Source organism: Microtus ochrogaster, linkage group LG1, assembly GCF_000317375.1.
Source record: "Microtus ochrogaster isolate Prairie Vole_2 linkage group LG1, MicOch1.0, whole genome shotgun sequence".
Taxonomy (NCBI): domain Eukaryota; kingdom Metazoa; phylum Chordata; class Mammalia; order Rodentia; family Cricetidae; genus Microtus; species Microtus ochrogaster.
In genome coordinates this window covers 54,085,824-54,113,362 of record NC_022027.1, presented here as the reverse complement: position 1 = coordinate 54,113,362, position 27,539 = coordinate 54,085,824, and the positions used below count along the sequence as shown (strand labels likewise).

Sequence of the window (27,539 nt, the reverse complement as noted above, 5' to 3'; positions counted from 1 at the left end):
GAGATACCATGATGGACACATCAAACTTCCACCTAAAAGTGTTATAGATTCAAGGCAAGGAGACAGATTACTATACAAAAGTAAGTTCATGTGTGTGAACTGTCTGGCAATAAACTGAACGTTTATTGTACCCATCCAGCAGGTCCAGTTATTCCAGGGTCTGAAGGGGTGCTACCTGAAAGAACATGGGCGAGAGAGAGGAACGAGGCGAAGCAAATTTCTCTTGTCAAAGCCTCCATTTATTAGTGTAGTGGCAGCGGCTTATATAGCCCCTGGATGAGGAACCTGGGTTGGGGTGGCGGGCTTTGCCGGAGCAGCAAAGGTCACTAGTCAGCACACCTGGTAAGCGGTAACATTCTTTTTGTGGCTCCGCTTAACAAACAGCTCTCAAGGTAGTTGGGATGTGGGGGCTCCCTGCAAACATCCTTGGGACAATGGTCCCTGCTATCAAGATAGTTGGGACGTGAGGCAGGTTCCATCAGCAAACAGCTCTCAAGATAGTGGGGCTTTCTGCAAACATCCTTAGGACGATGGTCCCTGCTATCATCTTTGGGAAAATAGCTCCTGACAGTTTATTTTACGGAGTCATTTTAAAACAAAAAAGAAAGAGGAAGGATGGGAGGGAGGGAGGGAAAGGAAAGGAAAAGAAAGGAAAGGAGGGGAAGGAAACGGAGAGGAGGCTGCTGAGTTAATAAGAATCCATTTCATCTGGGTCAGGCTTCACACCCTTGACAGGTTTTCCTCTGTCATATAGTTACCCTTCAAGTAAGAAGTAACAAGTGACAATTCTGAGACACTTTCCTGGTACTCTGACAACCTTCTGCCTTCTTAATCTCAGGTCAAGAAAATTTATCTGGATGAAAAGAGGCTCCTGGCTGGAGACCATCCCATCGAGCTTCTCTTGAGGGACTTTAAGAAAAACTACCACATGTATGTGTATCCTGTGCACTGGCAGTTTAATGAGCTGGACCAGCATCCTACAGACAGGTAGAATCCTTCGCCTCCCACCCCAGGACACTCCAGACACCATGGGGAATGTTTCCAGCTTCATTTTCAAACACTAAATACAAACCACTGTGGTTAGGAATCTAATTAAAAATCACTTAGAAAATAATGGCAGAGAGAACCAGCGCAGCTTCTGAATTACCATACTGAGTTTCCTTATTAACTAGCGCAGCTTCTGAACTACCATACTGAGTTTCCTTATTAACCAGGTCTCTGGGTTGTCCACAGAGATGCCTTCTCTTCTCATTCTGGAACTAAATCCACAAGGTAATTTCATTGGCTCAACTTGGGTCAAGTACCACCTCTGGGACAATTCCAAGCTCGCCGGTGAGTGAGAGCCAGCTCTCACAAGCCCGACTTCCAGGTGCTCATATAGACTGGGGTTAGATGATGCACAATTCCCAGCAAAGAGACGAGTCTCAGGCGCCACGACTTGTTCTTGCCCGCAGCTTTCCACTGTGTATGACTGAGTCACTTGGCATACACAGTGACCTTGTAGAAGGAAATGCCCTTGGTGTTCAAGACTCCCGGGCAAGTCAGGCAGTTAATGGGTTGTCGTTGTCCTCTTACAGAATCCTGACGCATTCTGAACTTGCACCTCTGCGAGCTTCCCTGGTGCCCATGGAGCACTGCATAACACGCTTCTTTGAGGAGTGTGACCCCAACAAGGACAAGCACATCACCTTGAAGGAATGGGGCCACTGCTTTGGGATTAAAGAAGGTAAATTCATTGTCAAGAACAATGTCTACTTCCTCAGATAAATGCTGAGTCTTGTGGCTTAATAGCTAGATCCTACTGTAGCTGTGTGTGTGTGTGTGTGTGTGTGTGTGTGTTCGCACACACAGGCCTTTAATCACGAAACTCAGGAGGCACAGACAGCTATATCTCTGTGCATTCTACACAGTGAGTACAGGGAGAGCCAGGACTATATAGAAAAACATTGTCTCAAAACAACAATAATAACAATGTAAACAAAGCAAAGCCTAAGTAACAATACTGAGGTTATCTTCTGACTGACCTCCATGTACACATATGCATGTACACACACACACACATACATCAGATGCTTTATGGATATGTCTAAAAATACATACAGATGAGCATACAGTCAAGCAACAAGAAAAGACAGACAGTCCAGAGGTTGTATGTGTGACTTCCATCTTAAAATTCTTCTTCATGTCCATGAACAATGAGCTGGAATTAGCAAGATCCAAGAGTGTCGGGGCTGAGTCCTTTCACACTCTGCAGAAGACCGACCCTGGTGCTCTCAACCGGCCTCTGGGAATAAAGCCAATGATGAGCCCGTTTCTCTGAGCAGCTCCTCTCCTGCGTGAGCTGCTGCACAACATAGCAAATCACCCCTGAATTAGCAGTCTAACATCTCAGTTTGCCAGGGTTGGGAGTCTGGGAATCACTTTCCCGGGTGGTTCTGGCTTAGGGTCATGGGACCAACCTGGTAGCTGGTGCAGAGGTTACTGCAGGACCTGCTTCTAGTCACCTGACTATTTGTAAAAATCCCACCAGATGGTGCCACCTACCCTTAGTAACCCGAGGCTGAAGTCCACATCCTTCTGACATGTTCTGGTGGTCTCACAGGACAACACTGCTTTCATGTGGGGAACACGGGCCAAGGGAGATCATGGGAAACCATTTTGGAAACTGTACTCTATTAGTACTGACAAAAAATGAACAAGCTATTAGACCCAGACTGGTATAAAAACAATCAATTTCCTTTCTAATATCTATTCTCCAAGCAGAGTATTTATACAAGTTCAAATATATCCCCCAAATGGTTAAACCTGCCTTTTCAACTTCCTGCTGAAAAGACAGAGCATCCCCAAGTGCAGCTGAAGCCCACTGTTAACAACGTGAGGAGCTCAGCTGGGCCAGACCATTTTCCTTTGTTCTCTTACAGGACTTGGGACTTTAAAGACCTGATATAAAAAAAGGCAAATTTGAATTAAAGTCATTCATTTACTTAAGGAAAAAGAGTTTTTCTTCTCTGTTTCCTTTACAAATGTCTGGCGGTTCTCCTAGAGTCCGCCTGCTCAGGCTCTGCGCTGGGAGGGGTAAGAAAGGGTCAGAGCCCAGTGACTCCAAAGCTACTAATGGCCCTGTTTGTCACTGTGGTCTGGCTGGCGTTACACTGTTTTGAAGCTGGGAAAGAATTATCACATACTAAGCCAATAAGGCAGTCATTAAATGTTCCCTTAGAATAAGCAAACAAGTTATCACTTTGGGAAACCGCGGGGCAAGGCAAAGAAAGAATGCCATGTCTTTATAAATGCACTTTTTTCCCTGTGAACACTAGTAAGAGCACAGGAGGAGACAGACTTGACCAGCATTTCCCAGAATTTCAACTGCTTGTGATCTAAACCAGCTATGCTTAAAGGGCACAGCCCCGCCGTTACCAGCTGCAGGCGCGCCGCTTGCCCTCCGTCAGTCTCCTCTTTGGCGGTGATAAAGAAGCTCAGAAAAGTGGTGGAAGGGTCCTCGTGATGCTGACACCATGTGCCTCAGTCAGGGTGTCAGTTAATATGATCAACACCACGACCAAAAGCAACTTGGGGGAAAAAAAGGTCTATTTCATCTTACAACTCTCCAGCCATGGTCATCACTGAGGGGACTCGGGGGAGGGGCCTGGGGGCAGGAGCCTGGAGGCAGGAGCTGATGCAGAGGCCGTGGGGGGAGAGCTGCTTACTGGCTTGCTCCTGTGATTTTCTCAGCCTGCTTTCTTATAGAACCCAGGACTACCTGGCCAGGGGTAGGGGTCCGCCACTCACAGTGGGCCGGGTCCCCACAGGCTTGTCTACAGGCTAATCTGATGGGAGCATCTTCTCAACTGAGGTCCCTTCTCAGTGGCTCCACCCTGTGTCAGGCTGACAAAAGCCCAACCAATACACCATCTATTGTATCTATTCACATCACTCTTAGAAAAAAAAAATGTTTCCAAGTGAAACTAGTGGGTTAAGTCAGCCCACACAGGGTCTCCTGAGCCCTTTAAAGACTTTACTCCAGGGGTGTTGGGGTGTGATCAACAGAGAGTCCTGTGGTCACGTGGCAGAGCGAGTTAAGAACGTCTGAGGATGCTGTGGTAAATCCAAGAGCAGATAAGACCTGACTCAGAAGTGGTTGTGGGGAAATAAGTAATGCGGTCAAGACACCTTAAAATAGAAGCATACACTCATAAGGCAGGTTTGGGGCATAAGTGGGCAGTGCCTGGTAACAGCAAAAGAAAGTAAACAGGCCCAGAGCGAGGGAGCAGACAGCTGAGGGAATCCAGAGAAAGCCTGCAGTGTCCCCGTTCTGCCTTGGGCCAGGCAAAGTAGCTCGAGGCACTTTTCCTCTGAGGCAGGAAACACAACAGGAGCAAATTTGGGGCAATGACAACTCCCACTTGGACACACTGAATTGTTAACACTGACAAAACAAATACGATTCCTAGCTCAAGATATGAGTCATATGAGTCATAATTGCAAAAGAGTGTGGAAGAGAGTTCTGGGTATAATTCAGTAGCAGAATTCTTACCTCAAATATGCATGGGCCCGAGCTTATCCCCACCAAGAGAAAAAGAGAGATCTGGGCATAAGGGAATTAATCAATGCTAAGGAAGAGAATTATTATGCCAACAAAATTGTATTAAGTTATGGGGCAAAGGTCTATGATTGAACACCAAGCCATCACACATGTAGATAACACGTACTGGAGAAGGGGTTCAGAAAGAAGAATGAGCAGTCCCCCCAAAAGGAAGGAGTGAAGGAAAGTCCATGTCAAAGAATGTGCTACTAAGGGAGGGGACTATGCACACTGCAAGGAAGACCAAAGGCAGAAGACAGTCACGGGTCCATTGATGTAGAGATAGGGTGTCCAGGCAGTCCTGGAAAGGTTACCTGACCCAGAGCAGTCTTGTGGCCAGCAGAGGAGGCTGTGTCGTCTGCCATCCAAACCTGATCTGCGCCGCTTACGCCGAGACGCCTACCCTTTCTATGGCACCTTAGTGTCCCTCCTACACAGCGCTTCTTGGCCTGCTCCTCCCATTGCCTGCCTTTAGTGGTTCTCAGCGGTACAAAGAATTCCAGAAGCATTGCCTAGGCATCCACGTGATAGCTGTCCGCCCCAGGGACTCTGATTCTGGAAGCCTAGAGACAGCTTCAAACGTTCAAACTACGTGAGAACCACTCCCTGCCGTCTGAGGATGGTTCCGCACATCCACAACTCTCGCCCGCCTTTCTCTTCCCAGGCGACTTTCTAAGAGTGCATCTATTTATTCATTTACTTACCCATTCATTTACTTGTTTATTTTTACAGAAGACATAGATGAAAACCTCCTGTTTTGAATGAAGATTTGAATGACTCGTAACTTCCCATCAGCCTCTTCTTCTGCTTTAACCACCTCTGAATCCATGCAGCCCTGACACTATAGATTCATATTTAGCAAAATGTTTGTTTGCATGTAAGAGAATACAATGATAGTAACTGTCTGATGGTGATATGCACATGTGCCGGGCTTTAACATTACCTTAGGAAATAAACTGTAACATTAAGTAGGGTCAATGTCTACAGAGGACTGCACTGCCTGGGAACAGTTTAACTCACAGTAATGTCTACTTTTATAATTGGCAATTATAAAACATGAAAATGTGTTTGTATTGTCCATACACCTTATGCATGTTAAGGACGCGGGAATTTGCTCTTTTGTGGTTAACATGCCTCATGTTCAGCATCTTAATGTCTAATAAAGGATCTGTAAGCCCTCAAATGTCTGCACAAGTTTATTTCCAGTTATTTATTTAAACAATTAAAAGTAAAAGACCAACCCAGGGCTTCTGTTAAACAATGCTTGCTTCCTGCTCGAAATAAAAAGCGCATTTAAAGACAAGACTGAGATGTTTTCCATAGCAGACAAATTGCTACAAACTAATCATGAGTATCCTTTGTCCTTATGTAAGTTCCAGTGGGGGGTGTTGAATTCAACTGCGACTCTACGTGGCTATAGCCAGCCACTTCCCACTTCTGCGCAGTAGCACGTGTACGTGGCAGAGAAGGAGACAGATGATGAGCCGCGGGGGCCATCAGACAGCAGCACTCCTAGGGCCTGACTGTGTCTTAGAAAGATTTTTGGGCTTTTCTGCAACACTAAAAACTGGGGCACAAAAGTATAAACGACACCACACTGTTTTCCAGCGTCTGAAGGGAGGCACCAAAAGTTTCTGGCAGCCATTGTGTTCCACTTTATAATATTTGAAAGAAACAGAAGGTTATGTAGTTTTCTACTGAAATAGCAGCTATCAATACAATTATCTTGTTTTTATTTTCATGAGGTCAATAAGTCTCTTGCTCCTTAACTAAAACCACATTAAACCATATCCATTCTAGATAATTAAGTGCAATTTGACCAACCAAAATCTAATTGTTTATTTTCATCAAATAGGAAGTTAATTTTAGAAATTATTCTAAACTTCAGAATACGTTTATATATACTGAAATGTCCTAATTAGAAACTAATTTTTAGAAGCTAAATTTTAGAAACCACATTTTATAATTATACTAGCAGGTGTCAATTAGACCTGCAATTTATTTTACTCTCAGGCAACTTTGTAAAAAAAAAAATACTTTAAAATAAGGAAAACTGATTTTAATATTAAGGATGCCATCTAAACATTTACTAAAAATTATTGAAAATAATTTTCATTTCAAAATGAAAATCCTAAGAATGGAGATGTTCAAATCTTACCCTGGGTCTAAGGATCCCAGGAGACAGATCACAGAAGGACTTTCACCTTTTTAGTGGTCAGTTGCTAATGACGAGTTGGTTGCCTTAGAGAATCGCTCTGGTTCCACCAAGGCCATGAAGCTGTCTTCTCAGAATCAGTCTTTAAGCCGATCTCGATAACTGTGATCATCTAGAAACCGGAGTCCAGGTCTGAAGCCAACTGCTCAGGTTAGCCTTGAGTGTGTGAGTCATATTGCCCGTGATCATGCAGGCAATAGCACCGCAGCTTAAATACCAGCCAAGTGGAGGGATGTCAGGCCACACCGCTTCCCGGATCTGCCGCTCTGAGGACCATTGGAAGTACAGGTAATTAAAGCAATATAATTTATACTGCTCAAAGTAAGTGGGACAGTCTTGGGTTGGGAAGTTCAATGATTTTTACTATGTCCACTTATCAAAATAAGAAAGAAGTTTTAGAGTGTGAATCTAGAAAATTCACAAAGGAAAAATATGAAACAGAGAAGATGAAAAGAAATCCGTGTTCAGGCAAAGTGATAGAAACTCAGCCAGTGCTGAGTTTCAGTATATTGCAGTAGCTGACAGATGGAATCTGCCCCAAATGTTGGGGACACGTCTTCATAAAAATATGCTGCCAGAGACCATAGGACAATGACGTAGTTTAAAACGCAAGCGTGACCTCACTAGCATGAAGGTTCGCCCGCAGGGCGGAGCAGATCATGCTGAGTTGCTTTACTGAATTATTCACATTGTGCTTATTCTAATCAGCCCATTATGCCTTGCAAATTTTTCTCATAGAGCTTCCTTTCTAAAGAACTGTAATTATCAAGGACAGCATCCAGGGCATGTGGGCTGCTCAGTCTCCTGCAGGCAGGAGCTTTATTCTGTAAAAGCATTCTCTCCATTTAACCGATCACTTCCCCACTGTAACATTAAAAACAAGAGATCTATGTACAGAGATGGCAATCTTGAGTCACTTCAAAGGCAGAATGGCTGAGGTGTAAGGAAGTGGGGGTCTGAGAGGTAATATAACAAGCCAGAGAATGACTGGTATAAAGGTACTTGAAGCTTTTAAAAGTTTTTCAAGCTTTAAAAAAGAATGTGAATCTGGAGGCAAGATTTAGCCTGACTACTGACAGCATGTCCACCTAAACTGTCTGTTCACTGTGGAAACAGGACGTCCCTCACTTCAGACTCTCCCTTCAGAATGAAGGTTTTCCTCCTGGCCGCCCTGCTGAGCGCCGCCACTGCTCAGCCCATCCCTGTGAGTACTTCCTCAGCCGCTCCTTCAATCAGCACTGAGGCTTCATATTTCTGGGCTAGGAAGCATCCCACATCTTCACAGAAGAGGAAAGAGGAGTCTGTGAGCGCAATGAGATCAGGAACCTTCCTGGGTGTAAGGGTCTGCTTCTGGAGACCTTAGCTAGATGCTGACCTTGGGCAAGGAACGAACTCATGCTTTCCCTGTCAGCTGAGTTTGAACAACCCCAGAGTGTATAAATGATTAAAAGTGGTTCCAAAACACATATAGTCCCACTTGCAATAGAAAGCTCTTAGTAAACTCGGCAATATAAACCAAGTTCTCTACAGGGACCCAGGTGGAAATTTAGTAGTTGGATTGAGCCTCGTTTATAGCCCTGCCTTGCATCATCCAGGGTTCTCTTAAAAGGTGCCTCTCAAAGATGCCCAACACCAAGACTGCAGCCTGAACGACTTGGTTTTACAGAGAGGAAGATTTAAGACTACCCACACTGGTTAGAACCTAACTGCTTAAAGGCTAATATTAAAAACTTACGTCTGAAATACACAGTGCAGGAGTGCAGTAGCTCATGAAAATATTATCCATGGATGTCTTTACTGTATCATTTTGGAAAACAAGATTTTAGTAACAACCTATGCCTGTGTGCAGCACACCTGGATAACCAGCCTGTTTGTTACATTAGGGTCACAGTCGATTCTTGCAACATTAACAAGAATTGTTGATGTAGTGTGTTCTTGGTAGTGCTAAGGCCCAAACCCAGGGTGTTCCACACCAAGGCAAATGCTCTTCCATCTAGGTGCATTCCTAGCCCTGACAAGCATTACTGTCTGAAGTTCCAAACAAGACGCACGGCTTGTCTCTCTAGGAGCACTATGCCGATGGGACTGTGGCAGCGTATATATTTCACTGGTTTTAGTATGTGCTTTCTTCACCCGTTAGCGTCTCTGGAAATGAGCATGTGTTTCGGTCACAGTGTGACGATGCATCACATCCATTGCTCTGCAGGTGACAATGCATCGCGTCCATTGCTCTGCAGGTGATCCGTGAAATAATGACATGTTTTCTGACAGCATCTTAGAACACACAGAACACAGTGATACCACACCGCCAGCCGCTTGACCTTTTCTTATGCACGGACTACAACCAGGCTCCCCACACCTGTCATAGACCGTGCCCAGCACCGGTGAAGCATCCGTGCACATTTGTCAACAAGGGGGCTTTCAAAGGAATGGGAGACCATTCAAAGGTTGTGGGGAGGTTACAAGACTTGACACTCGAACTCCCTTCCTTTGAACGTCTCCATCCTGAAAACCAATCTAGAGCAGCAATGACACTAACTAAACCATTGCGGGCCATGCAGTGGATGACCCAGGAAAGGAAATGAAAACATGTTTTGGATGTAACTTTAAAGCTGAAAAGCGCTTGGCATTCTAAATCACTGGCCAAGATTAATTCAGCATTTCCCTGTTAAATATGTAATGTATTTCAGAGGTGACAGGCATGATGCTCGCAGGCTTTTTTGCTGTTCTCATATAAAATAAAATGTCTTCATGGATAAGATATGGTCGCCAGCCACTTTACCTTGTTGCTTTTCTTGTTTCCAAGCTTGACCAATCTGGAGGAAGCTCCAGTGAACAGGTAAGCTTGACCTTCCAAACGGATGCTCATCGTTTAAAAGCTGTGGTTTGCAGTCAGAGCCATTCACACTGCGTTTCCTTTCACAGAGATTCAACTTTCTCCCACCACAAATCCCGCCCTTCTTTCCTCAGTTTCCCTTCCCCCAGGCTCCTCCTCTGGTAAGCAAGGTGTGGGAAGTCTCAAGAGTATCATTTGGGATGGTGGCTATCAAACATTCCGGACCCAGACATAGGACACGTTCAAAGAAAAACTGTCGGTTGTTCACAGTCTTCCCCCAGCACGGCTTGTAGCTGGAGTCCCATGGTCCACGGGCGCTCGTGCTGACGGCGCTGACCACAAAGGGGGCTTTGTGAACAGCGGCCTCTGTGACAGCATTCTTGGTTGTTGCTAAATCACGTTGTTGCTCGCTTTTCTTAAAAAGAAAAGTTTCCTCAGGTTTCTATAACAGAACCTTAGACACCGTGTTTAATTAATCAAAATAATTATAACTCCTAAAAGGAAAATAGTATATCAAATCCAGAGTTCCCTAGGGACAGTAGCCTTATTTACTGGCACCCTGGGCCCGAGGCCTAAGACTCTCAGCACACACAGAAGGCTAAAACGGTGCTGCGTGAATAAAGAACAGAAAACAGCAGAGGAAAACGGACCTGGCCTGGTTCACTCACAGTTCACCTTTTTTCTTCTTTTTATAGAATCCAGTCCCGTTTCCCTTCCCTCTTGATCCGAATCAGGTAAATATATTTAAAACTTCCTTTAAGAAGATCACGTTGTTGCTCACTTTTCTTGAAAAGTTTCCTCGGGTTTCTATAACTTTTTCTCAAAAGTCAAAGCAAAACATTACTTTCACCTTCTTGCTGACGCCCTCAGTGTCTCTGAATAGTTGGGACTTTAGTCTCAGTGAGGGCTGGAGAAATACTAAGTGCATGACGGGTCCTTTTGATACATGCTCCCAGACACAAAGGCAACACTGGTGGGCTGTCAGTCAAACACTCCCCAAAGACAGGTCCTGAGCAACAAAAAGAAATCCTTAGTCTGTGACGTGGAAGCTCCCCCGGCCAGCAGAGGGCGCCTGGGTTCAAAAACGAGCAGAGTGGACTCTGGTAGAGAAATTGGTGGGGTTGCAAGAACCTTCAACAGAACCTTAGACACCGTGTTTAATTAATCAAAATAATTATAGCTCCTAAAAGGAAAATAGTATATCAAATCCAGAGTTCCCGAAGGACAGTAGCCTTATTTACTGGCACCCTGGGCCCGAGGCCTAAGACTCTCAGCACACACAGAAGGCTAAAACGGTGCTGCGTGAATGAAGAACAGAAAACAGCAGAGGAAAACGGACCTGGCCTGGTTTACTCACAGTTCACCTTTTTTTTTTTCTTTTTGTAGATTCCAATTCCGATTCCCTTCCCTTTTGATCCAAATCAGGTAAATATATTTAAAACTTCCTTTAAGAAGATATCTACTTGACTAATTAAAACTTGTTTTGTTTGATTTAAAGAATGGGATGTACAATCCCACATATCCCTGAAGGCTGAAGTGCCTAAGCCAAGCTGTGACCACATGGAGGGAACAGGGGCCAGCAGCACTAACTGGAGAACAGCCTGAGGAGGCAGAAGCGCTGGCTGTCTGAGCCTCTGGAGGGGATGGGGCAGGGAGGGTTCGAACGCTCTTCTCACTTGGAGGTTGCTGCACTTACACTTACAGGGATGCGGCCTTACTGAACGTAGCGTGTCCTAGCGCTCTAGGTAAGGGTGAGGCGAGAAGAGTACCAAAGGGGTGGTGGTTTACCTTGTATTTTTTTCTTTTTTTTTAGTTTTTCGAGACAGGGTTTCTCTGTGGCTTTGGAGCCTGTCCTGGAACTAGCTCTTATAGACCAGGCTGGCCTAGAACTCGCAGAGATCCGCCTGCTTCTGCCTCCGCCTCCCGAGTGCTGGGATTAAAGGCGTGCACCACCACCGCCCGGCCTTACCTTGTATTTTTAACAAGGTTTTCCTGAAGTAGTGATAGTTATTTGTAAGATGATATATTCAGCTATGAACCAAAAAGAAAAAAATCTGTCTTTATTACACTGTGGTTATTCAATCTTTAAACACTATTGAACTTGTGAGGAATAGCCATTGGCTGTAACTCAATCTTTAAACACTATTGAACTTGTGAGGAAAAGCTATTGGCTTTAACTCAGTCTTTAAACACTATTGAACTTGTGAGAAATAACCACTGGCTGTAACTCAATCTTTAAACACTATTGAACTTGTGAGGAATAGCCATTGGCTGTAATCCAATCTTTAAACACTATTGAACTTGTGAGGAATAGCCATTGGCTGTTTTTCATGGAGCTTCTCCTAAGTATAATGCAATGCACACGCATGAGAGATTCTGCCCTCCCTACCATGCTGAGCCCACAAAGCAAACTGTACAGTGCCCATTCCCAGAGATGGTTTGGAAAAGGGTACAGGAGGGTTTGTAAACTCTCAGAGGTAAGGATTTAATGATAGAATTTTAGAAATGCTCAGGGCTTTAAAAATATGTTTCCATTTACCAGGCTAACTTGAAGTTGTAACTCAAAGTTGAAATGCTAAATTATAATTCTTGGATTATTTTGTTTCTTCTATTCAAGGTTCTGACACCTAATCAACTTATAACGGTAAGTATATTTTGCTATGTTGATCTATCAGGAACCTAAGAATGTAGCCCCTAATACCAAACAAAATGAGCTATTTGTTCCCACTGGGCTCACTCAGTTCATCTGACACAAGGTAAGGACGCCTGTTTAACCCAAATACAACCAGGCACATGGAAGAACTCTTTCCTTTGGTTCAATTCACTGCACTAGAAAGTGACAAGACCACGCCTTCTATGATTGACACATTTGATGAGCGAGAATGCAGGAGAGAGGGACAGAATAAAGCATTTTAGGAGATTAGATTCCATTACTAGTGAGTTGCCACAAACACATACCACGTGGAACATTCCCACATCTAAACCCCTGAAGAGGGCTGTTTGTTTTTGAAGCAGTGTCTCTCTACTTGGCCTGGAACTCACCATGTAGACCAGGCTGGCCTCAAATTCACAGCAATCCACCTGCCTCTGCCTCTGCCTCCGCAGTGCTGGTATAAAGGTGTATACCACCATGTCAGGTCCAAAAGATGTTTTTTAATCAACTGCACATGACTGAGCTGATAAACAAACTGTTTATTGGTTAGTAAGTACCATAGATCAAAGCATGTCAGAGGAATGCTTTGAATAGAATCACAAAAGAAAAAACTACAAAGTTCCATTTCTCTATCTGAAAGACACACATTTCTGAAATAGGAGCATGTTTCACAATGAAGAAAATGCATGTTACTCTTTTAGAAGCTGTTAATAAAACATTTTCAAAATTAATAGTGTCTTAGAAACAGACATGCAGTATTCTTTTAAGGGTCAGAAAGCTGGGCCAGAATAGTTTGTATGAGAGATAAAATAGAAACTGGTTCAAGTCATCCTGAAGATCACTTAAACATACCGGGAAGCCTAAAGCCAATTTCAGTTCAGGCAACTGGTACTCTTCCCACAGCACCCTGTTTAAACATCACAGCCCATTCCCAGAGAGCAAATCTATAAACGCCAAGCACACTTGCTAAGTGTGCTTCAGGGAGCCTTCAGGGTGATTACCGGTGATTATGAACTCAGCAGGGCTCCTTCCCAGGCAAGCATGGCCACAGAAGCACGGAGCAGCCAGGGATGAGAAACAGGTCTTGATCTCACTTGCAGAGCTGGACCAGTTTTGTGGATTAGTTGTCCTCCAGCACGGAAAATACGGACCCTGCCAGACTTCTGGGGTATCTTCTCCTCAGACAATCTGATTTGTTCAAAATTACCAGAGGCCTTCTTAAAACATCTAACCAATCTTACAGAACTGCCTTACCTAGCCAATGACAGTGTCTACTCAGAACCCCCCCCCCACACACACACTTTTCCTCTCTCGCTCTCCCTTCTCCCCCTTTCTTGCCCTCTTCCAACACTCACTACCCAGAGTGCTGTTCATGCATAAGAACCACTGAAGCTGGCCAGTGTCCACTCAGTTGGCTTCACTATTCCTACAGGCTCTGGGGCAGGAGGCTTAAAGAGGGGTTCACCATTTCCACCAAGTCAGTTTCTTATGCTCTGGGACAAGAGCCTTAAAGAGGGATTCACCACTTCCACCAAGTCAGTTTCTTGAACAAGCTGCTGAGTTTTAAGCAGCCCATTTCTAGCGAAACAGTTGTGCAAGCAAACCCTCAAGACAAAACACACATTCATAGCTGTGCCAAAGGAGATCATTCAACAGACGCTCATATCCACGACAAAACCGTCACTTGCTTCTTTGACTTTCTAACTTTGAAATACAGTAGATAGTTAGAAAGTGGAGAGAAGTACCTATGTAAATTGAATAAATTTAAATATCTTCATTTGAAAATCTTACATAAAATATCATTTTCAAGGAAGCATTTATGTACAAAACACTTTACCTAACGCGTGGACGAGGGCAAATAGAAACCGGAGGGCAGGCAAACCCCACTGACGGTTCTCTCCTTCGCTTCTTTGCAGCTAATCGCTTCGATTTTGAACCAACTGCAGGTAAATCGGTTTTTTATAAACCACAAACTCACTAGGGAACTGATGCTGGTATTTAATTCTTTTCTTTCCTTATTTTCAGGGCTTCCTTGGGGTAAGATTCTATTTCTGATTATACTAAGTGACATCCAATGTCAGGTAAGAGAGACTTTCTTCTAAGCTACAAAAGCATAAGACAGAATCAGAGTCAGTTACAACCCACGGGCATTATGAATTCAGTTCCCAGACCTTTAGATCAGAGTTCCTGCGTCTCCTTCAGTGAGTATCCTGACAGATACACAAGGGGGGGTTCACAAATTTAAGGTTATAGAAATCAATACAACATTAAGCCACGAACTTTCAAATAATTGTACTTTACCTTGGATTTCTGTCTAATGGGCAACTCAGAGTAACCAAATGAGAAAAGCCTTTTGTAAAATGACCAAAGGTAGCTCTGTCCTGTCCTCAAGGCAATTTTCAACCCCAATTTTGAGGGGGGAAAATTGGCTTTTCACCCACTAGCCTTCCATGCAATAAGTTTTGCTGCCCTGGGATATTACTAGTATTTTCTTTACCACTGTGAGGACCTCCCTCCATCAGCCCACCACTCCCCATGTGGGAGAAATAAGCTGCAATATGTTACAGGAAGATCACAGTTTTTCAGCATGTACCGATAATCAAAGCACAGGATTTTCTATGCCAATCCCCCAATCACACAACTATTAACACATCAACAAAATAACCACGAAACGGGAGAGGCGGGTGGAGGCGAAGGAGGAACCCTGACGATGTCTCGCGTATTAACTATAACTGTGCTGGCTATTTCAACAGAAATAATTCTCGGTTACAGCTGAAGTCACACATGGTGAGTAAATCCCCAGAAGTCGGCCATGACCTGGTATGTAGTTTATTGTAAGGGTTTTATTACCACAGACAATGTCTGTGTGAATAAATGAATGCCACGGAAAGGGCAAGAATTCAGAAGAGCATCTAAACTGCCAAGGGAATGTTTCTCAAAGGATGTAGTCCAACTGTGTTTTAAGCGGGCTGGGGTGTGGCTCAGTGGGAAGAGTTCTTGCCTGGCATGTGTAAGGTCCTGGTGCCACCTGCAATAAAACATAAATGTATTTAGAAAAACTCCAGAAATGTCTTAGAATATGCATCACAGAAGTTCTGGATATATTAAAACTAATCATTTTAACCCCAAGATGTCTTGAAAAATAGCTGGAGTTTTCAAATTCCTTCTTTATCTACCACACTTTAAACTTTCAAGATAACTATGACATTAAGTAAAATTAGGATAAATATTTATGTCTGAATGTTTTCAAAAACTCAAGAGTGCCTGTGTCAGGCACGTACTGACTGAGGCCATCATCCTCAGTTAAGAAACCCTGAAATAGACTGTCTTTGGCCCACAGCTGTGCACAATTTCATCAGTTGAATTTGAATTCAATTTGACCAGACAAAGCCTTTAAAAAGCACGCAATACGTGGTTCACGTAGGCCCAGCTGTTGTAAGGGATCTACACCACTACACACAGTCCACAGGACTGACTGCCTCCTTTAGGAACACCTCAGGGTCAGAACTCGGGTAGGAAACACAGCTGACAAAGAGCACACTCTGGGGCTAGGGAGACTGGGATCGAATCTCAGCTCCGTCCCTTGGGGGAGAAAGTCTTGAGCAATCTTTCCAAACGCCAGCTGCTTCATCTGTAAAACACCTGAGGATGGAGCAATACTCGGCACTATCTAGCATCCCTACTGATGCTACTAAGGTCTCCTAGAGAGAAAAACTTCACCCCAAACGCAGGCTCATAACCGTGAGCAGACATGAGCAAGAACAGGGACCACCAGTGACCTCAGACATGAGCAAGAACAGGGGGACCACCAGTGGACTGTGGGGGACCACTGGTGACCACAAGCAGACACTCCTGACAGGAAGGCCGGAAGCCAGTGGTTTGAATGTCTTCTCTATTGCAGGTGGTGCTGAGTTTTGTCCAGGTTACCCGTTCTAAGTTATCTGCAGCTTGGAACAGTCTTACCATCTTGAATACTCTGAAGAAAGTTCTGTGAAACTTCAAACAGCACAGCGAAATCTATTATCTACAGACCATCTGCTCTAAATAAAATTGTCACTAAAACATCTGTGTGGCTTTCAGTGCACATGTTTTATGGCTGCTCAAAGCTTCTCGAGAGTCTTAGAAAGGAGCTCAGTCTCGGTGCTGGGAAATGGCGTTCTCTCCAAGCCGGCTTCACCCAGTGCCTCCTGAGCACCCATCTTCATCGGGTCCAAGTGCCTGTGACACACCTGAGGGCCAGGCGTTTCTGGATTTACCTTGAAATCCAGGTCTCAGAGCTCCTCAGCAGACTTCAGCGGGCTGCAAAGGCTGCGACCAGCTCAGCCCAGCTGTCTACCATGCAGGGCCCTGGCATATACCCCACCCCCTTTGTCCTTCCCTCTGGCTGGAGTGACCCTTATTCTCAAATCTCAAGACAAAACTACCACACCCCACTTCCGTACGCCGGAGTCTTCAGAGGTCCCGCTGGAATCCAAATGGAATCCAGCAAGCATAGGCCTCTCATTCAGGCTAACTGAACATGCCAGAGGACAGCCTTGGCCAGCGGGTGACACCTGGCTCACTGTGGTCAGATGGCATTACTTCCCCTTCTTTCTGAGGGACCCCACCAACACATTCTCCCCTCCATCAGGCATTGTAATATTAGCAGGCACCTCTCAAAGAAGCTCCTTCAATCCTTAATATTATCCACAAAGCCACCTGAACTCACAAAGGCTCCCTGCTAACCTGAACAATTCCTTTCTATGTCTATTCTTTGTCAGAAGCAGTCACTGTAAAGTGACAGCTCTAGGAATCTTTGTCAAAAGCAGTCACTGTAAAGTGACAGCTCTAGGAATCTTTGTCAGAAGCAGTCACTGTAAAGTGACAGCTCTAGGAATCTTTGTCAGAAGCAGTCACTGTAAAGTGACAGTTCTAGGAATCACTAATTCACCTGGGCATACTTTTAAAATTTAAATATTCTAAAAAGGAGAATAGGAATGTCTATTCACCGACTTTGATCTTTGACCAAAGATCAATAAGACTTTGCCTCAAAATAGAGAGAGAGAGAGAGAGAGAGAGAGAGAGAGAGAGAGAGAGAGAGAGAGAATATGCAATAACTGCAATGCCATTGTAATACTGGCAACTCGGGCTGGAGAGATGGCTGAGCAGTTAAGAGTATTGGTTGCTCTTCCAGGACAGGGGTTTCATTCCCAGCACACACATGGAGGCTCAAAACCACATGTAAATCTAGGTTCTGGGGAGCCAACGCCCTCTTCTGTCCTCCTTGGGCACTGCACGCACAAGAAACAAAACAAAAACAAAGCCAACGGTTTAAAGGAAATCAAGTCAGGCATTAACAGCACATGTGAAGTGGCGCCCTCCAAAAGAAGTCTAGTTCAGAAGGATCACTCAGCTCAAGGGCAGAGGGGAAAGCTAAAAATAAGAACTAGAAACACAAGTCACCAGCAGCTGGGTTTTATTTTTATTTTATTTACAATTCTTCAGAGAACATTTGTTATTTAAGTTTTGTTCGGACATGCTTTTTTGTTCATACATACAAAATCTGTTGATCTCTAATCCTCTGAGAAGAAAGTTTAAAATTCAGAGTTCTACTTCCCTGGGTTCACTCACTTTACCGAGTTGCAAACATTTCCGAGTGTCTTTTGTGGCGTGTGAGTGCTGCGACCCTGCGGTCTGCAGTGCTCCCAGGTGGTCTCTGGGGAAAAGCTACGGTCCGTGGCTGTCAGTGGCAGGGTCCTCGCTCCAGTGCGCATCTCGTTTCTCAGCCACGAGTTTGATGAACTGAGAGTGGCTGGCATAGAGCTTGAGCTGGTCGCTGATGTCTACCCACTTCACCTTCCCCGCATCATCTCCGGCCTCCAGGGTGAGCTTGTCCATGGTCTCCCCTGGGTTGCAAAGAAGCAACACCAAAAGAAAGAAAATTTGCTTATTCTGCTTTTTTTTTAAATGTAATTCTGTAACCTCAAATTGTCTTACTAAAAATAAGATTAAATCTTTGTTACTAGGTAGCCAAAGGATTAAAAACCAGAATATTCCAAAAATTCTAAATTTTAACTGATTAAATATTAGTTGAAAATTTTTCTCTTTAAAGACTATTTCTTTGAGAGGAAGAGAGATGCCACACTATATGAAAGCCTTTTCAAAAACAGATTCCAAAAGGATTATAGAGTTAAATATAAAAAACCTAAAAAGCAAATCTATAACTCATTTTGTTGTTTTAAGTTATATAATTAGATGCCAAATTGGAAACTAGAATACAATGTATCTATAACTGTATTACACATATAGAAATGCCATCACTGTTAGAGATGCAAATGCTCTTCCTACAGGATAAGCTGTCAATGTTTACCCAGTGTGTTAAAGACAAGCTCTCCCTGGGGAGATCATATTGATTATTACCCAGTGTGTTAAAGACGAACTCTCCCTGGGGAGATCATATTGATTATTACCCAGTGTGTTAAAGACGAACTCTCCCTGGGGAGATCATATTGATTATTACCCAGTGTGTTAAAGACGAACTCTCCCTAGAGAGATGATTTTGATTATAACTTTCAGAACACCTAAAGGACCAGACTGTTACATTAAACAAGGTGTGATGGCCTACTGCAGTACCCTGAGCACCGCAGAGAACTGAGGCAGGAGTCTGCCAACAGCTCAGTCAGCCTGGGTTATGTAATGAGACTCTGTCTCAAAAACAATGATCCAGAGGACATTGAGAGTAATCTATTTAAGGCAACATATGTGCATGTTTTATGTATGTATATAGACATTTAGTATTATATACTATGTTCTTTAATTTTTATTTCTTTCTATGCGCATGAGTGTTTTGTCTGCATGACTGTCTGTGCACCATATGAGGCCAGAAGGGGGCACCGGCACCCTGAACTGTAGTTACAGACACATGAGTCACAATGACGGCACTGCGAGTTGAACCCAGGTCCTCTGGAAGAGCGGCCAGTGCTCTTAACTGCTGTACCCTGCACCATATCTCATTCTTAAAAATGGACCGGATCAAACTTTCCACCTGTGTGATACAGATGAAAAAAATGATAAACAATGGACGACCACCGTCACTAAACGTAACACAGTAGGTAGTCCATGACTGAAATCCCAGTATTTGGGAGTCACAGGCAGGAAGATTGCCCAAGAGATCATGGCCAGCCTAAGCTATATACTGAGCTCAGGACAGCCTGGGCTATGTGAGGCCAGCCCACATTTGTTGCCATCAAGTGGCCACAATATTCTTTTACGTGACACTCCAAGCAGCGGAAACACCTTTGATCTGTGTATTTGTGAAGGTGCACAAAGTTTGGAGGAAGCTACGGCAAACTGGTAACTGAAGGTGGTGGTTTATATTTTCTTCTTTACATCATCTATTCTCTAAGTTTCAATTATTTTACCTATGTAAATCACCAGTACAGTTAGACAACAGAAGTCCTTCTTAAGAAAACAATGCTCTGGCCATGGCTCTAAGAGCAGGCAGCAGCATCCCAGCTCTACATTGAGTGAGAGACACACAGCTGCCATGAAGCTGAAGTAGAGATCCTCAACCTGAGGTTGCGACCCCTTTCACAGAAAACACAGATGTTTATGTTACAACTCATAAGAGGAGCAAAATTACAGCTATGAAGTAGCAACAAAAATAATTTTATGCTTGGGGATCACCACGACACAAGGAAGTGCATTAAAGGGCCGTAGCATTGGGAAGGTTAGGACTCACAGATTTAAAGTGTCCTAATAGCGCAGTACAGTCCTCTGGCACGCTGTTTTATCTGAACTAACAATATCTAGACTTTCTTTCACTCCTCTGGTCACCTGATTAATATTTAAATGCATGCAGATGTCAGCAGCCACCTCTAGTGAGAAGAAAACTGACCTGAAAACAAACAGCTCTCAAATCCACATTGCCAGCCCTGAGGGTAGAAAATCCCTTCATGGCAGGGAAGGGGAAGAGCGGCCAGCCTGGGGCATATAGTTTACTGCCTCTATGCACAATTATATTAGCAGTAAAGGATTCAACCAAGAGAACAGCACAGCTTAGACCACCTTACCAGAAGTCTCTAAGATGCCCAAAGGTCTGAGGAAGAGTGGAGACAGGCCTAGTGCCCACAGGTCTACCCTTAATTCCTTTTGTTAGATAAACCACAGCCAATCTAAATAGGTAAAAGAGAGAGCCAAAGACTTGGAGTTTATGGGCAAAGAGTTTTCTTTTTACAGAGAAAGATCAATCACCCATCAGGTAAAAAATCTACCTTCAGTCTTTGGAGAAAAGGTCATTTTTTTTTTTTACCCTTGCAAATAAATAATGAGTTGTGTGCAGTTAAACTGTAGAAACCCTATCTAAACTCCATTCGCATGCGGCTTCTAAATTCTAGGCAGAATTGCTGCATAGAGAAAGGATGTGGTGCTGGAGTTTCCCCAAGGCCAAGAACAAGCTGAGTGAAAGGAGACCTCCCACATCTATGCCTCTGGTCCAGGGACAAGTGATTAGCATAAGATCAGGCAGCTCAGCAAAGAGCCAGAACACGGAGTTCTCTCAATACAGCCTCATTTAATTACTCCTTAAATGAAGGCCAAATGCTTAAAACACCACTCAGCTTAGCAAGGAAGGATGTTCCGAGGAGCCAGCAGATGTATAAAGACAGTAAGTGACTCTGAAACAGCAGGTTCCCTTCTCTTCTGTAGTTACAAACTGTCTCTAAGTCCCAAGACCTACAGATGAGGAAACGCCCTTGCTCAGCAACACATGCTTATTACAGACGCACAGCACCTGAGGCCGCAGCACCAGGGCGGCACACCACACAGGGTAAATGTAAATGCCATTTCTTACCTCATGCCAAACTGCCCTGCCCAAATTCTCAATTGCTTTTGCTTTTGTTTAGACAAATTTAATTAAAGCTTAATAAATGTAGTAAACAGTTGCTGGCTTTAAATCGCATTATGTTAGCCTGTAACTCTAACCCCACTGCCATCGACAGATTAAGGATATTTAGTCACTGCGGACAAACTTCACAGGCTTTGTTCTCAGAGCTCTTTTAATACTAACAGCTTCACTCGCAGATACACACAACCCTAAACTCAACAGTTAACAGTTTAAATAGCTGAGATACTAGTTGTAATGACGTCCTAGGAGACATCTTGGCTTCAGCTGGCCTCAACTCTAGTCAATGGACACATTTAAGATTAGAATCACCTGTTTCGTCGTGGTAGTTCACAGCTTCTGTCTCCATCCACGCATTATCAGTGTTCCGAGGATCGTCAACATACCCCTTATATATCTATGCAGGGGGACAGAGAGACAATAGTCTAGGCTGAGACAGGAGTGAGTGGGAGAGCAGTTAATTGACACACACTTAACACTGCTGAACTGGACACTTTAAAGCACATAAGATTGTACACAATGATATAGATTTTATCCCCAAAATGATTACAAAGAAATGTAAATAGCATAGAATCTTTATCATGGCTTCATAGACTTTTTATATTCCTAAGGGGACAATATTCTCTTTTGTGGCAGCTGTGGAATTCACAGAATCTCAGTATCACAGAATCTGAGTGGGCTGGGGATGAGCGTAGTGGTAGAATACGCTTTGTATGCTGGAACCCCGGACTCAACAGCACCAAGGGGAAACTGAGACAGTCAACTTGGGCCATGTCCATAGTGTAAGTATTTTCTGTTTTAACAATTTCTGTGATTATAGTTTCATATGCTGAAGAATATGATAAACCTAGGAAACAGAGAGAAATCTGAAAATTGAAATTTAAAGCTTACCAATAAAAGAAAAAATTTAGTTCTAGCTATCAACACAATGTGGGTAAATGAGCCAGACAGCATACATAACAGACAGAAATGCATACATACATAACAGACAGCATACATAACAGACAGAAATACATACATACATACATAACAGACAGAAATACATACATACATAACAGATAGCAATACATACATACATAACAGACAGAAATACATACATACATACAGATAGCAATACATACATAACAGACAGAAATACATACAGACATAACAGACAGCAATACATACATACATACATACATAACAGACAGAAATACATACATACATAACAGACAGCAATACATACATACATACATAACAAACAGCTACATAACAAAAAGAAATACATACATACATAACAGACAGCATACATAACAAACAGAAATTCCTCTTGCGAGGCCAAGGAAGAAAATTAAGAAGCCAGCCCAGGGCTGAAGAGGGCTCAGTCAGTAAGGTGAATGCTGGAAAACACAGGAGACCCGTGGATCCCTGGAGCCTGGGGCTTCTGACCTGTCAGCCGGACCTAACCAGTAAGATGGACCTAAACCAATGCAAAGTAAATGGCACCTGAAGAACCAGACCTAAGTCTTCTCTCCCCCAACCTTACACACACACACACACACACACACACACACACACACACACACACACACACACAAATCCAAAGATAGCCCAGGTTACATAGCAAATACTGAACCAACCAGAGCTACATGTTACAACCCTAACAAAAAGAAAAAATAAAGAGATCCCAATTATTGATGCCCAAAGGCTTTCTGTGAATATTTTCTTTGAATAACAGAGTATATAGATAATAAATATAGGCATAAAACTTAAACAGCAACCCCCACTCCCACCCCCCAAAAAAAACACCTTGTAAAAAACAAGTCTAAGATGTAAATGGCCTTTCACAACAAGCTGGATCTGTTTACTGACTTCCCGGTGTGTTAGAAAAGAGCTTTTTTTTGTCACACAAGTTCAATCCTCTGCTGAAGAAAAATTAGAGGGAAAAAACGCAGTAAATGATCAAATGAGCTAAAGCCAGGATAGAAACATTAAGGAAAATCTGCTTTGTGAGCAGACCCCAAGTTCCCTGCCGTCAGGCCACAGCCCTTGGCAGAGCCTCCCTCCCTGGGGCCCCTTACCACGAGATGCTCCTGGCTGAAGAGTGTGTGCAGCTTCTCCTCGATCTCTCTCTTCTCAGCACTGGACTTCTGCAAAGAGTTGAGGGCCTCCTCACCGAACTCCCTTTTCAGTGTGGCACTGATCTTCTCTCCAGGGTCTACCATACCCTAAGGGCACAGTTTAAAGAAGTAGAAAGCTTTGGTTCATTCAACCGAATTCACTGACTGGTACAATAAACAAGTATTACTGTCTTTGCCCACAATGGTTATCCCCACCCCTCTGTAACAAGAGCTTCTTAAACCATCTGTTCCCAGCAGAAGCACCCAAGAGAGGCGACGCACACACCGGCCACAGCAATGGTCCAGGGTGAGGTTACAGCAAACTCTGCCAGGCAAATTCATTTCTTGGTACTATCTAAACCCAAACTACAAGGAAGGCCTGGAGGCAAGAAAACAGCACAATGGTTCTGCCTGTACTGTCTGATCCATCCAGCCATGATGGCTTCCTCAGAAGACACCAGCAACACTGCATCTGAGAGCTGCTGCAAACTCCAATGTTTGTTTCTCCATAGAAACTAAAATTTGCTTCATTACACCCTTTAAATGTCACCTTCCCCAAAGGCCTTTTCTAGCTGTAGCTAAAATTACAATCTCTCAACCCCTTTTGACTTCCTGTCCTTCCTGCCTTAGTTTTTCTTGTATCATCTACTGACAAAATACGTTTAACTTTTTCATCTTACTACATTGACTGCCTTTCCCACAGGACTGTAATGTATATATCGCTCTGTTATATCCCAATGCCTACAATATTAACTGACAAAGGCAGAGAGTGATTAAGGAAATGTATCAATAACAACAGTGGCTTCCTTGACCAAATTTCAAATGACAATAAAAATGTAATGCCCTATGATGAACTCATTCTTGTATCACTGCATTCAGCATGAGTGGTCTGGTACACACGGATCATTCTTGTGTCATTGCATTCAGCATGAGTGGTCTGGTACACACAGATCAGTAAGCTTGGACCAGCACTATGGTCTGTAATTCCATTCCACTTTTACACCTCAAAGAAAGACATATTCTTACTGACTGCAGTATATTCATAAAAACTCATCTTCCCTCAGACTACCTCTATCTCACAATAAGACAAACTATAAAGCCTCTACCACGCATATGATATATGTATCTTCAAATACGGCACAAAGTCAATATGGGCTATAAGTACACTCTTCCTGATGGTGATATGAACTTTAAGGAAAAGTTTGTAACAAGTGGTTATCTTCTTATTATGTTTAAAAATTATATGAATTCAGTAAGAAATACTAAATGTATATTGATGTGGGAGTCCCCTCTCTGTGCTGTGATTACCATTAATGAATAAAGAAACTGTTTGGACCTATAGCAAGGCAGAACTTAGGTAGGCAGGGAAAGCTAGGCTGAATGCTGGGAGGAAGAAGGTCGCAGTCAGAGAGAAGCCAAGAAGCCACTGGAGACAGACGCTGGGATCTTTACCTGGTAAGCCACTTCCAAATTTGGGTCTAAGGATATGATGCCTTGGAAAAGAGGTTCTTCTCTTGTTTCCACAAAGGATGAGAGCCTGTGGGTTGCTTCCAGACTGGTGTGGATTGATGGAACAAGACCCCCTGAAGGTTGCTGTGAACACCCCCCAAAAATGACTATGCCCAACAATCAGCAGGAAGCAGTATGAAGAAAACTATGTCCATATTCCCAAATATTGCCTATAAATGTTTGTTTATATTTAAAGGGGGATATGATATAGATGTGAATAATTTGCACTGGTATGGATCTTGGTTTATTGATACAAATTTAAAGTCAATTTTGTTATATGGATATATATTTTTGATCTTGATTAAGGTATTGTGTTTGTGTAGTTCATTTAAAAATGTAATGTTGCCGGGCGATGGTGGCGCACGCCTTTAATCCCAGCACTCGGGAGGCAGAGGCGGGTGGATCTCTGTGAGTTCGAAACCAACCTGGTCTACAGAGCTAGTTCCAGGACAGGCTCCAAAGCCACAGAGAAACCCTGTCTCGAAAAAGAAAAAAAAAATGTAATGTATAATGAAGAAATATAAGTTAATAGATACTCATCTATAATAGTCAAGCTTGTAGTCATGTTAGTTAGATTTTCTAGATGTATAGAGATATATTTCAGTTAGACAGGCATTCTTCAAATCTTTCAAAGACTACAGAATGTGGCAATTAAAATGTTTTAATAACTTAGGACTTTTGACAGTGAGACACATCTGCTCTTGGCAGCACCAATTACTTCAAGAGAAAGATGGGCATCGAAGAGGCTCCTTACGGCGTTGGTAGCCATTTGGGCAAGAAACTGCTCTTGCCTGGACTGCTTAATGAACTGGACATTCAGGACCCACAGAGAAATGACAGCTAAACTTGCTTAAAGGTGAGACGATCCTTTGGGGTCCCTGCTTCATAAAAGAGTCTGCAAGACATTCTTCAGGACACAGAAGAAAGTGACTAAAACTGCCAATATAGGCAGAAGTGTCTTTGAGATTTCCTGCTTCATGGAAAAGTCTTCTGGATACTATGGGACTGTAGGCTGAAGATGGATGCCCCAATGGTACAGAAGAACTTTGAGTGTCCGTCCAGGTAGCAAGATGTCGCTGTCAATTCTAGAATTTTGGAAGTTGCTTACAATGTACTTCCTGTTTACTTAGGTAATATTATAGTTATAGTTTTCCTTAGTTATGATAAAAGATAGAATAGATATAAATATTGTAACTGTAATTCTTGTTTGATACCTGTTTTGTTATTATGTAATTTTACTATGTTAAAGTTAAAACCTTCCTTTTTATTTAATTAGAAAAGGGGAAGTAATGCGGGAGTCCCCTCTCTGTGCTGTGATTACCATTAATGAATAAAGAAACTGCTTTGGACCTATAGCAAGGCAGAACTTAGGTAGGCAGGGAAAGCTAGGCTGAATGCTGGGAGAAAGAAGGGTGGAGTCAGAGAAAAGCCATAAAGCCAATAGAGATAGATGCTTGGTTCTTTACCTGGCAAGCCACAGCCATGAGGTAATATACAGATTAATAGAATTGGGTTAAATTAATATAAGACTTAGCCAATAAAAAGCTAGAGCTAATGGGCCAAGCAGTGTTTTAATTAATACAGCTTCTGTGTGATTTTTTCAGGTCTAAGCTAGTCGGGCAGTCAGAAAGAACAAGCAATCTCCCTCCAACAATATATAACTGAGTTTCAAGTAGGGGACTGAGATAGACCTTAAGTGATGAGTGCTACCCATATGTCAAATACTCACTGGCTATCTCTCCAAGGTAAATGGGGCCTACCTTCATTGTAATGATAAAAGCCCGGACTCCATCACCCAGCAGCCAGCCAGCCAGCGCACAGAGCAGAACATGAGCCTCTATCTAGCCAAAAGTTCATGTTCTTTCCAAAGACACTACAATTGTACTTGAATCCAAAAAGCTTGCAGCATTCTAAACTCTATGGTGAGGACTGTGGTGGGGCATCAAGGGGCAGCCTCCTCGCACAGGAGCTTCACAGTGAGCGAGCTCAGCAACGAACAGTGATAGCATCAGCAGATGGTAGGGCCGTGCTTACCCCTGGGATTGCCCACTCTCCACAGTCTTTCCTCTTTATTGCAACAAACTGTAAGATGCATTTCCCGGAAACAGGATGTGTGATTTTATTGCCACTGTCATCTCTTTTCCACCTGTGAACAGGAACAGAAGATAAGGTTCCAGCTCACACCTGTGCCAACACCATAAAGATGTTCTCTATATAACAAAGTACTTATTTATCCAAAACCACCAGTTTAAAAGACTGTCTTTATTAGAAAAATGCTATATTTAGGAAGTTTACTTCACACAAGGATGTTGTATTCTTTTTAAGAAGAATTTAGATTATATATAATTCTTACTACTTAAAGTCTGTCAAAAAAAAAACATTTAAAAGCAGAACATAACTTGAAGGAAAGGTTTTCAAATGTGTTGCATGAAATGATAAAAAAAGACCTGGCAATACTTCTATTGATCACTTCACCCTGGATATCAAAAAACCAGGCTACCAGTAGTTTTAGCAGACTGTAAAATAGTACTTTTCAATCTTTATGGCATCTTTAGACTATGGGGGGGGGGAGCTCCATCCTATTATGTCTTGAATTAAATTACATGGTTAGGGAATGGCCGGTCCAGAACTGATGGAGGAAGGTCACTGGTTAAAAAAATAAAGAAACTGCTTGGCTGGCCCTCATAGGTTAAAACATAGGTGGGAGGAGTAAACAGAACAGAATGCTGGGAGGAAGAGGAAGTGAGCTCAGACTCAACAGCTC

General features: G+C 43.2%; 3 protein-coding genes across 4 annotated transcripts in view; 2 read left to right on the top strand and 1 right to left on the bottom strand.

Moving 5' to 3' along the window:
- Sparcl1 (SPARC like 1) overlaps nucleotides 1-5,765 on the top strand; it is a 30,968-nt gene extending 25,203 nt beyond the window's left edge. Inside the window, exons 9-11 of the mRNA XM_005359586.3 lie at nucleotides 839-987; nucleotides 1,578-1,726; nucleotides 5,315-5,765. Of these exons, the coding sequence (XP_005359643.1) occupies nucleotides 839-987; nucleotides 1,578-1,726; nucleotides 5,315-5,343 (327 nt within the window). The 3' untranslated portion in view covers nucleotides 5,344-5,765. The remainder of the gene's footprint in view (nucleotides 1-838; nucleotides 988-1,577; nucleotides 1,727-5,314) is intronic.
- A 1,538-nt stretch (nucleotides 5,766-7,303) lies between these two features.
- Nucleotides 7,304-16,499, top strand: LOC113457493 (B1-hordein-like). Its single transcript, XM_026784987.1, has 10 exons — nucleotides 7,304-8,001; nucleotides 9,604-9,636; nucleotides 9,723-9,794; nucleotides 10,329-10,367; nucleotides 11,020-11,058; nucleotides 12,251-12,277; nucleotides 14,203-14,232; nucleotides 14,312-14,323; nucleotides 15,040-15,073; nucleotides 16,188-16,499. The coding sequence occupies exons 1-9, from the start codon at nucleotides 7,945-7,947 to the stop codon at nucleotides 15,043-15,045; spliced, it is 315 nt and encodes a 104-aa protein (XP_026640788.1). The 5' UTR covers nucleotides 7,304-7,944; the 3' UTR covers nucleotides 15,046-15,073; nucleotides 16,188-16,499.
- A 1,225-nt stretch (nucleotides 16,500-17,724) lies between these two features.
- The window catches only part of Nudt9 (nudix hydrolase 9), a 21,597-nt gene continuing 11,782 nt past the window's right edge, over nucleotides 17,725-27,539 (bottom strand). For both annotated transcript variants that reach the window (XM_013350912.2, XM_005359584.2), the window contains exons 5-8: nucleotides 26,810-26,921; nucleotides 23,228-23,374; nucleotides 21,480-21,564; nucleotides 17,725-18,171 (exon numbers count right to left, since the gene is read on the bottom strand). In XM_013350912.2, coding sequence (XP_013206366.1) covers nucleotides 17,993-18,171; nucleotides 21,480-21,564; nucleotides 23,228-23,374; nucleotides 26,810-26,921 — 523 coding nt within the window. In that variant the 3' untranslated portion in view covers nucleotides 17,725-17,992. The remainder of the gene's footprint in view (nucleotides 18,172-21,479; nucleotides 21,565-23,227; nucleotides 23,375-26,809; nucleotides 26,922-27,539) is intronic.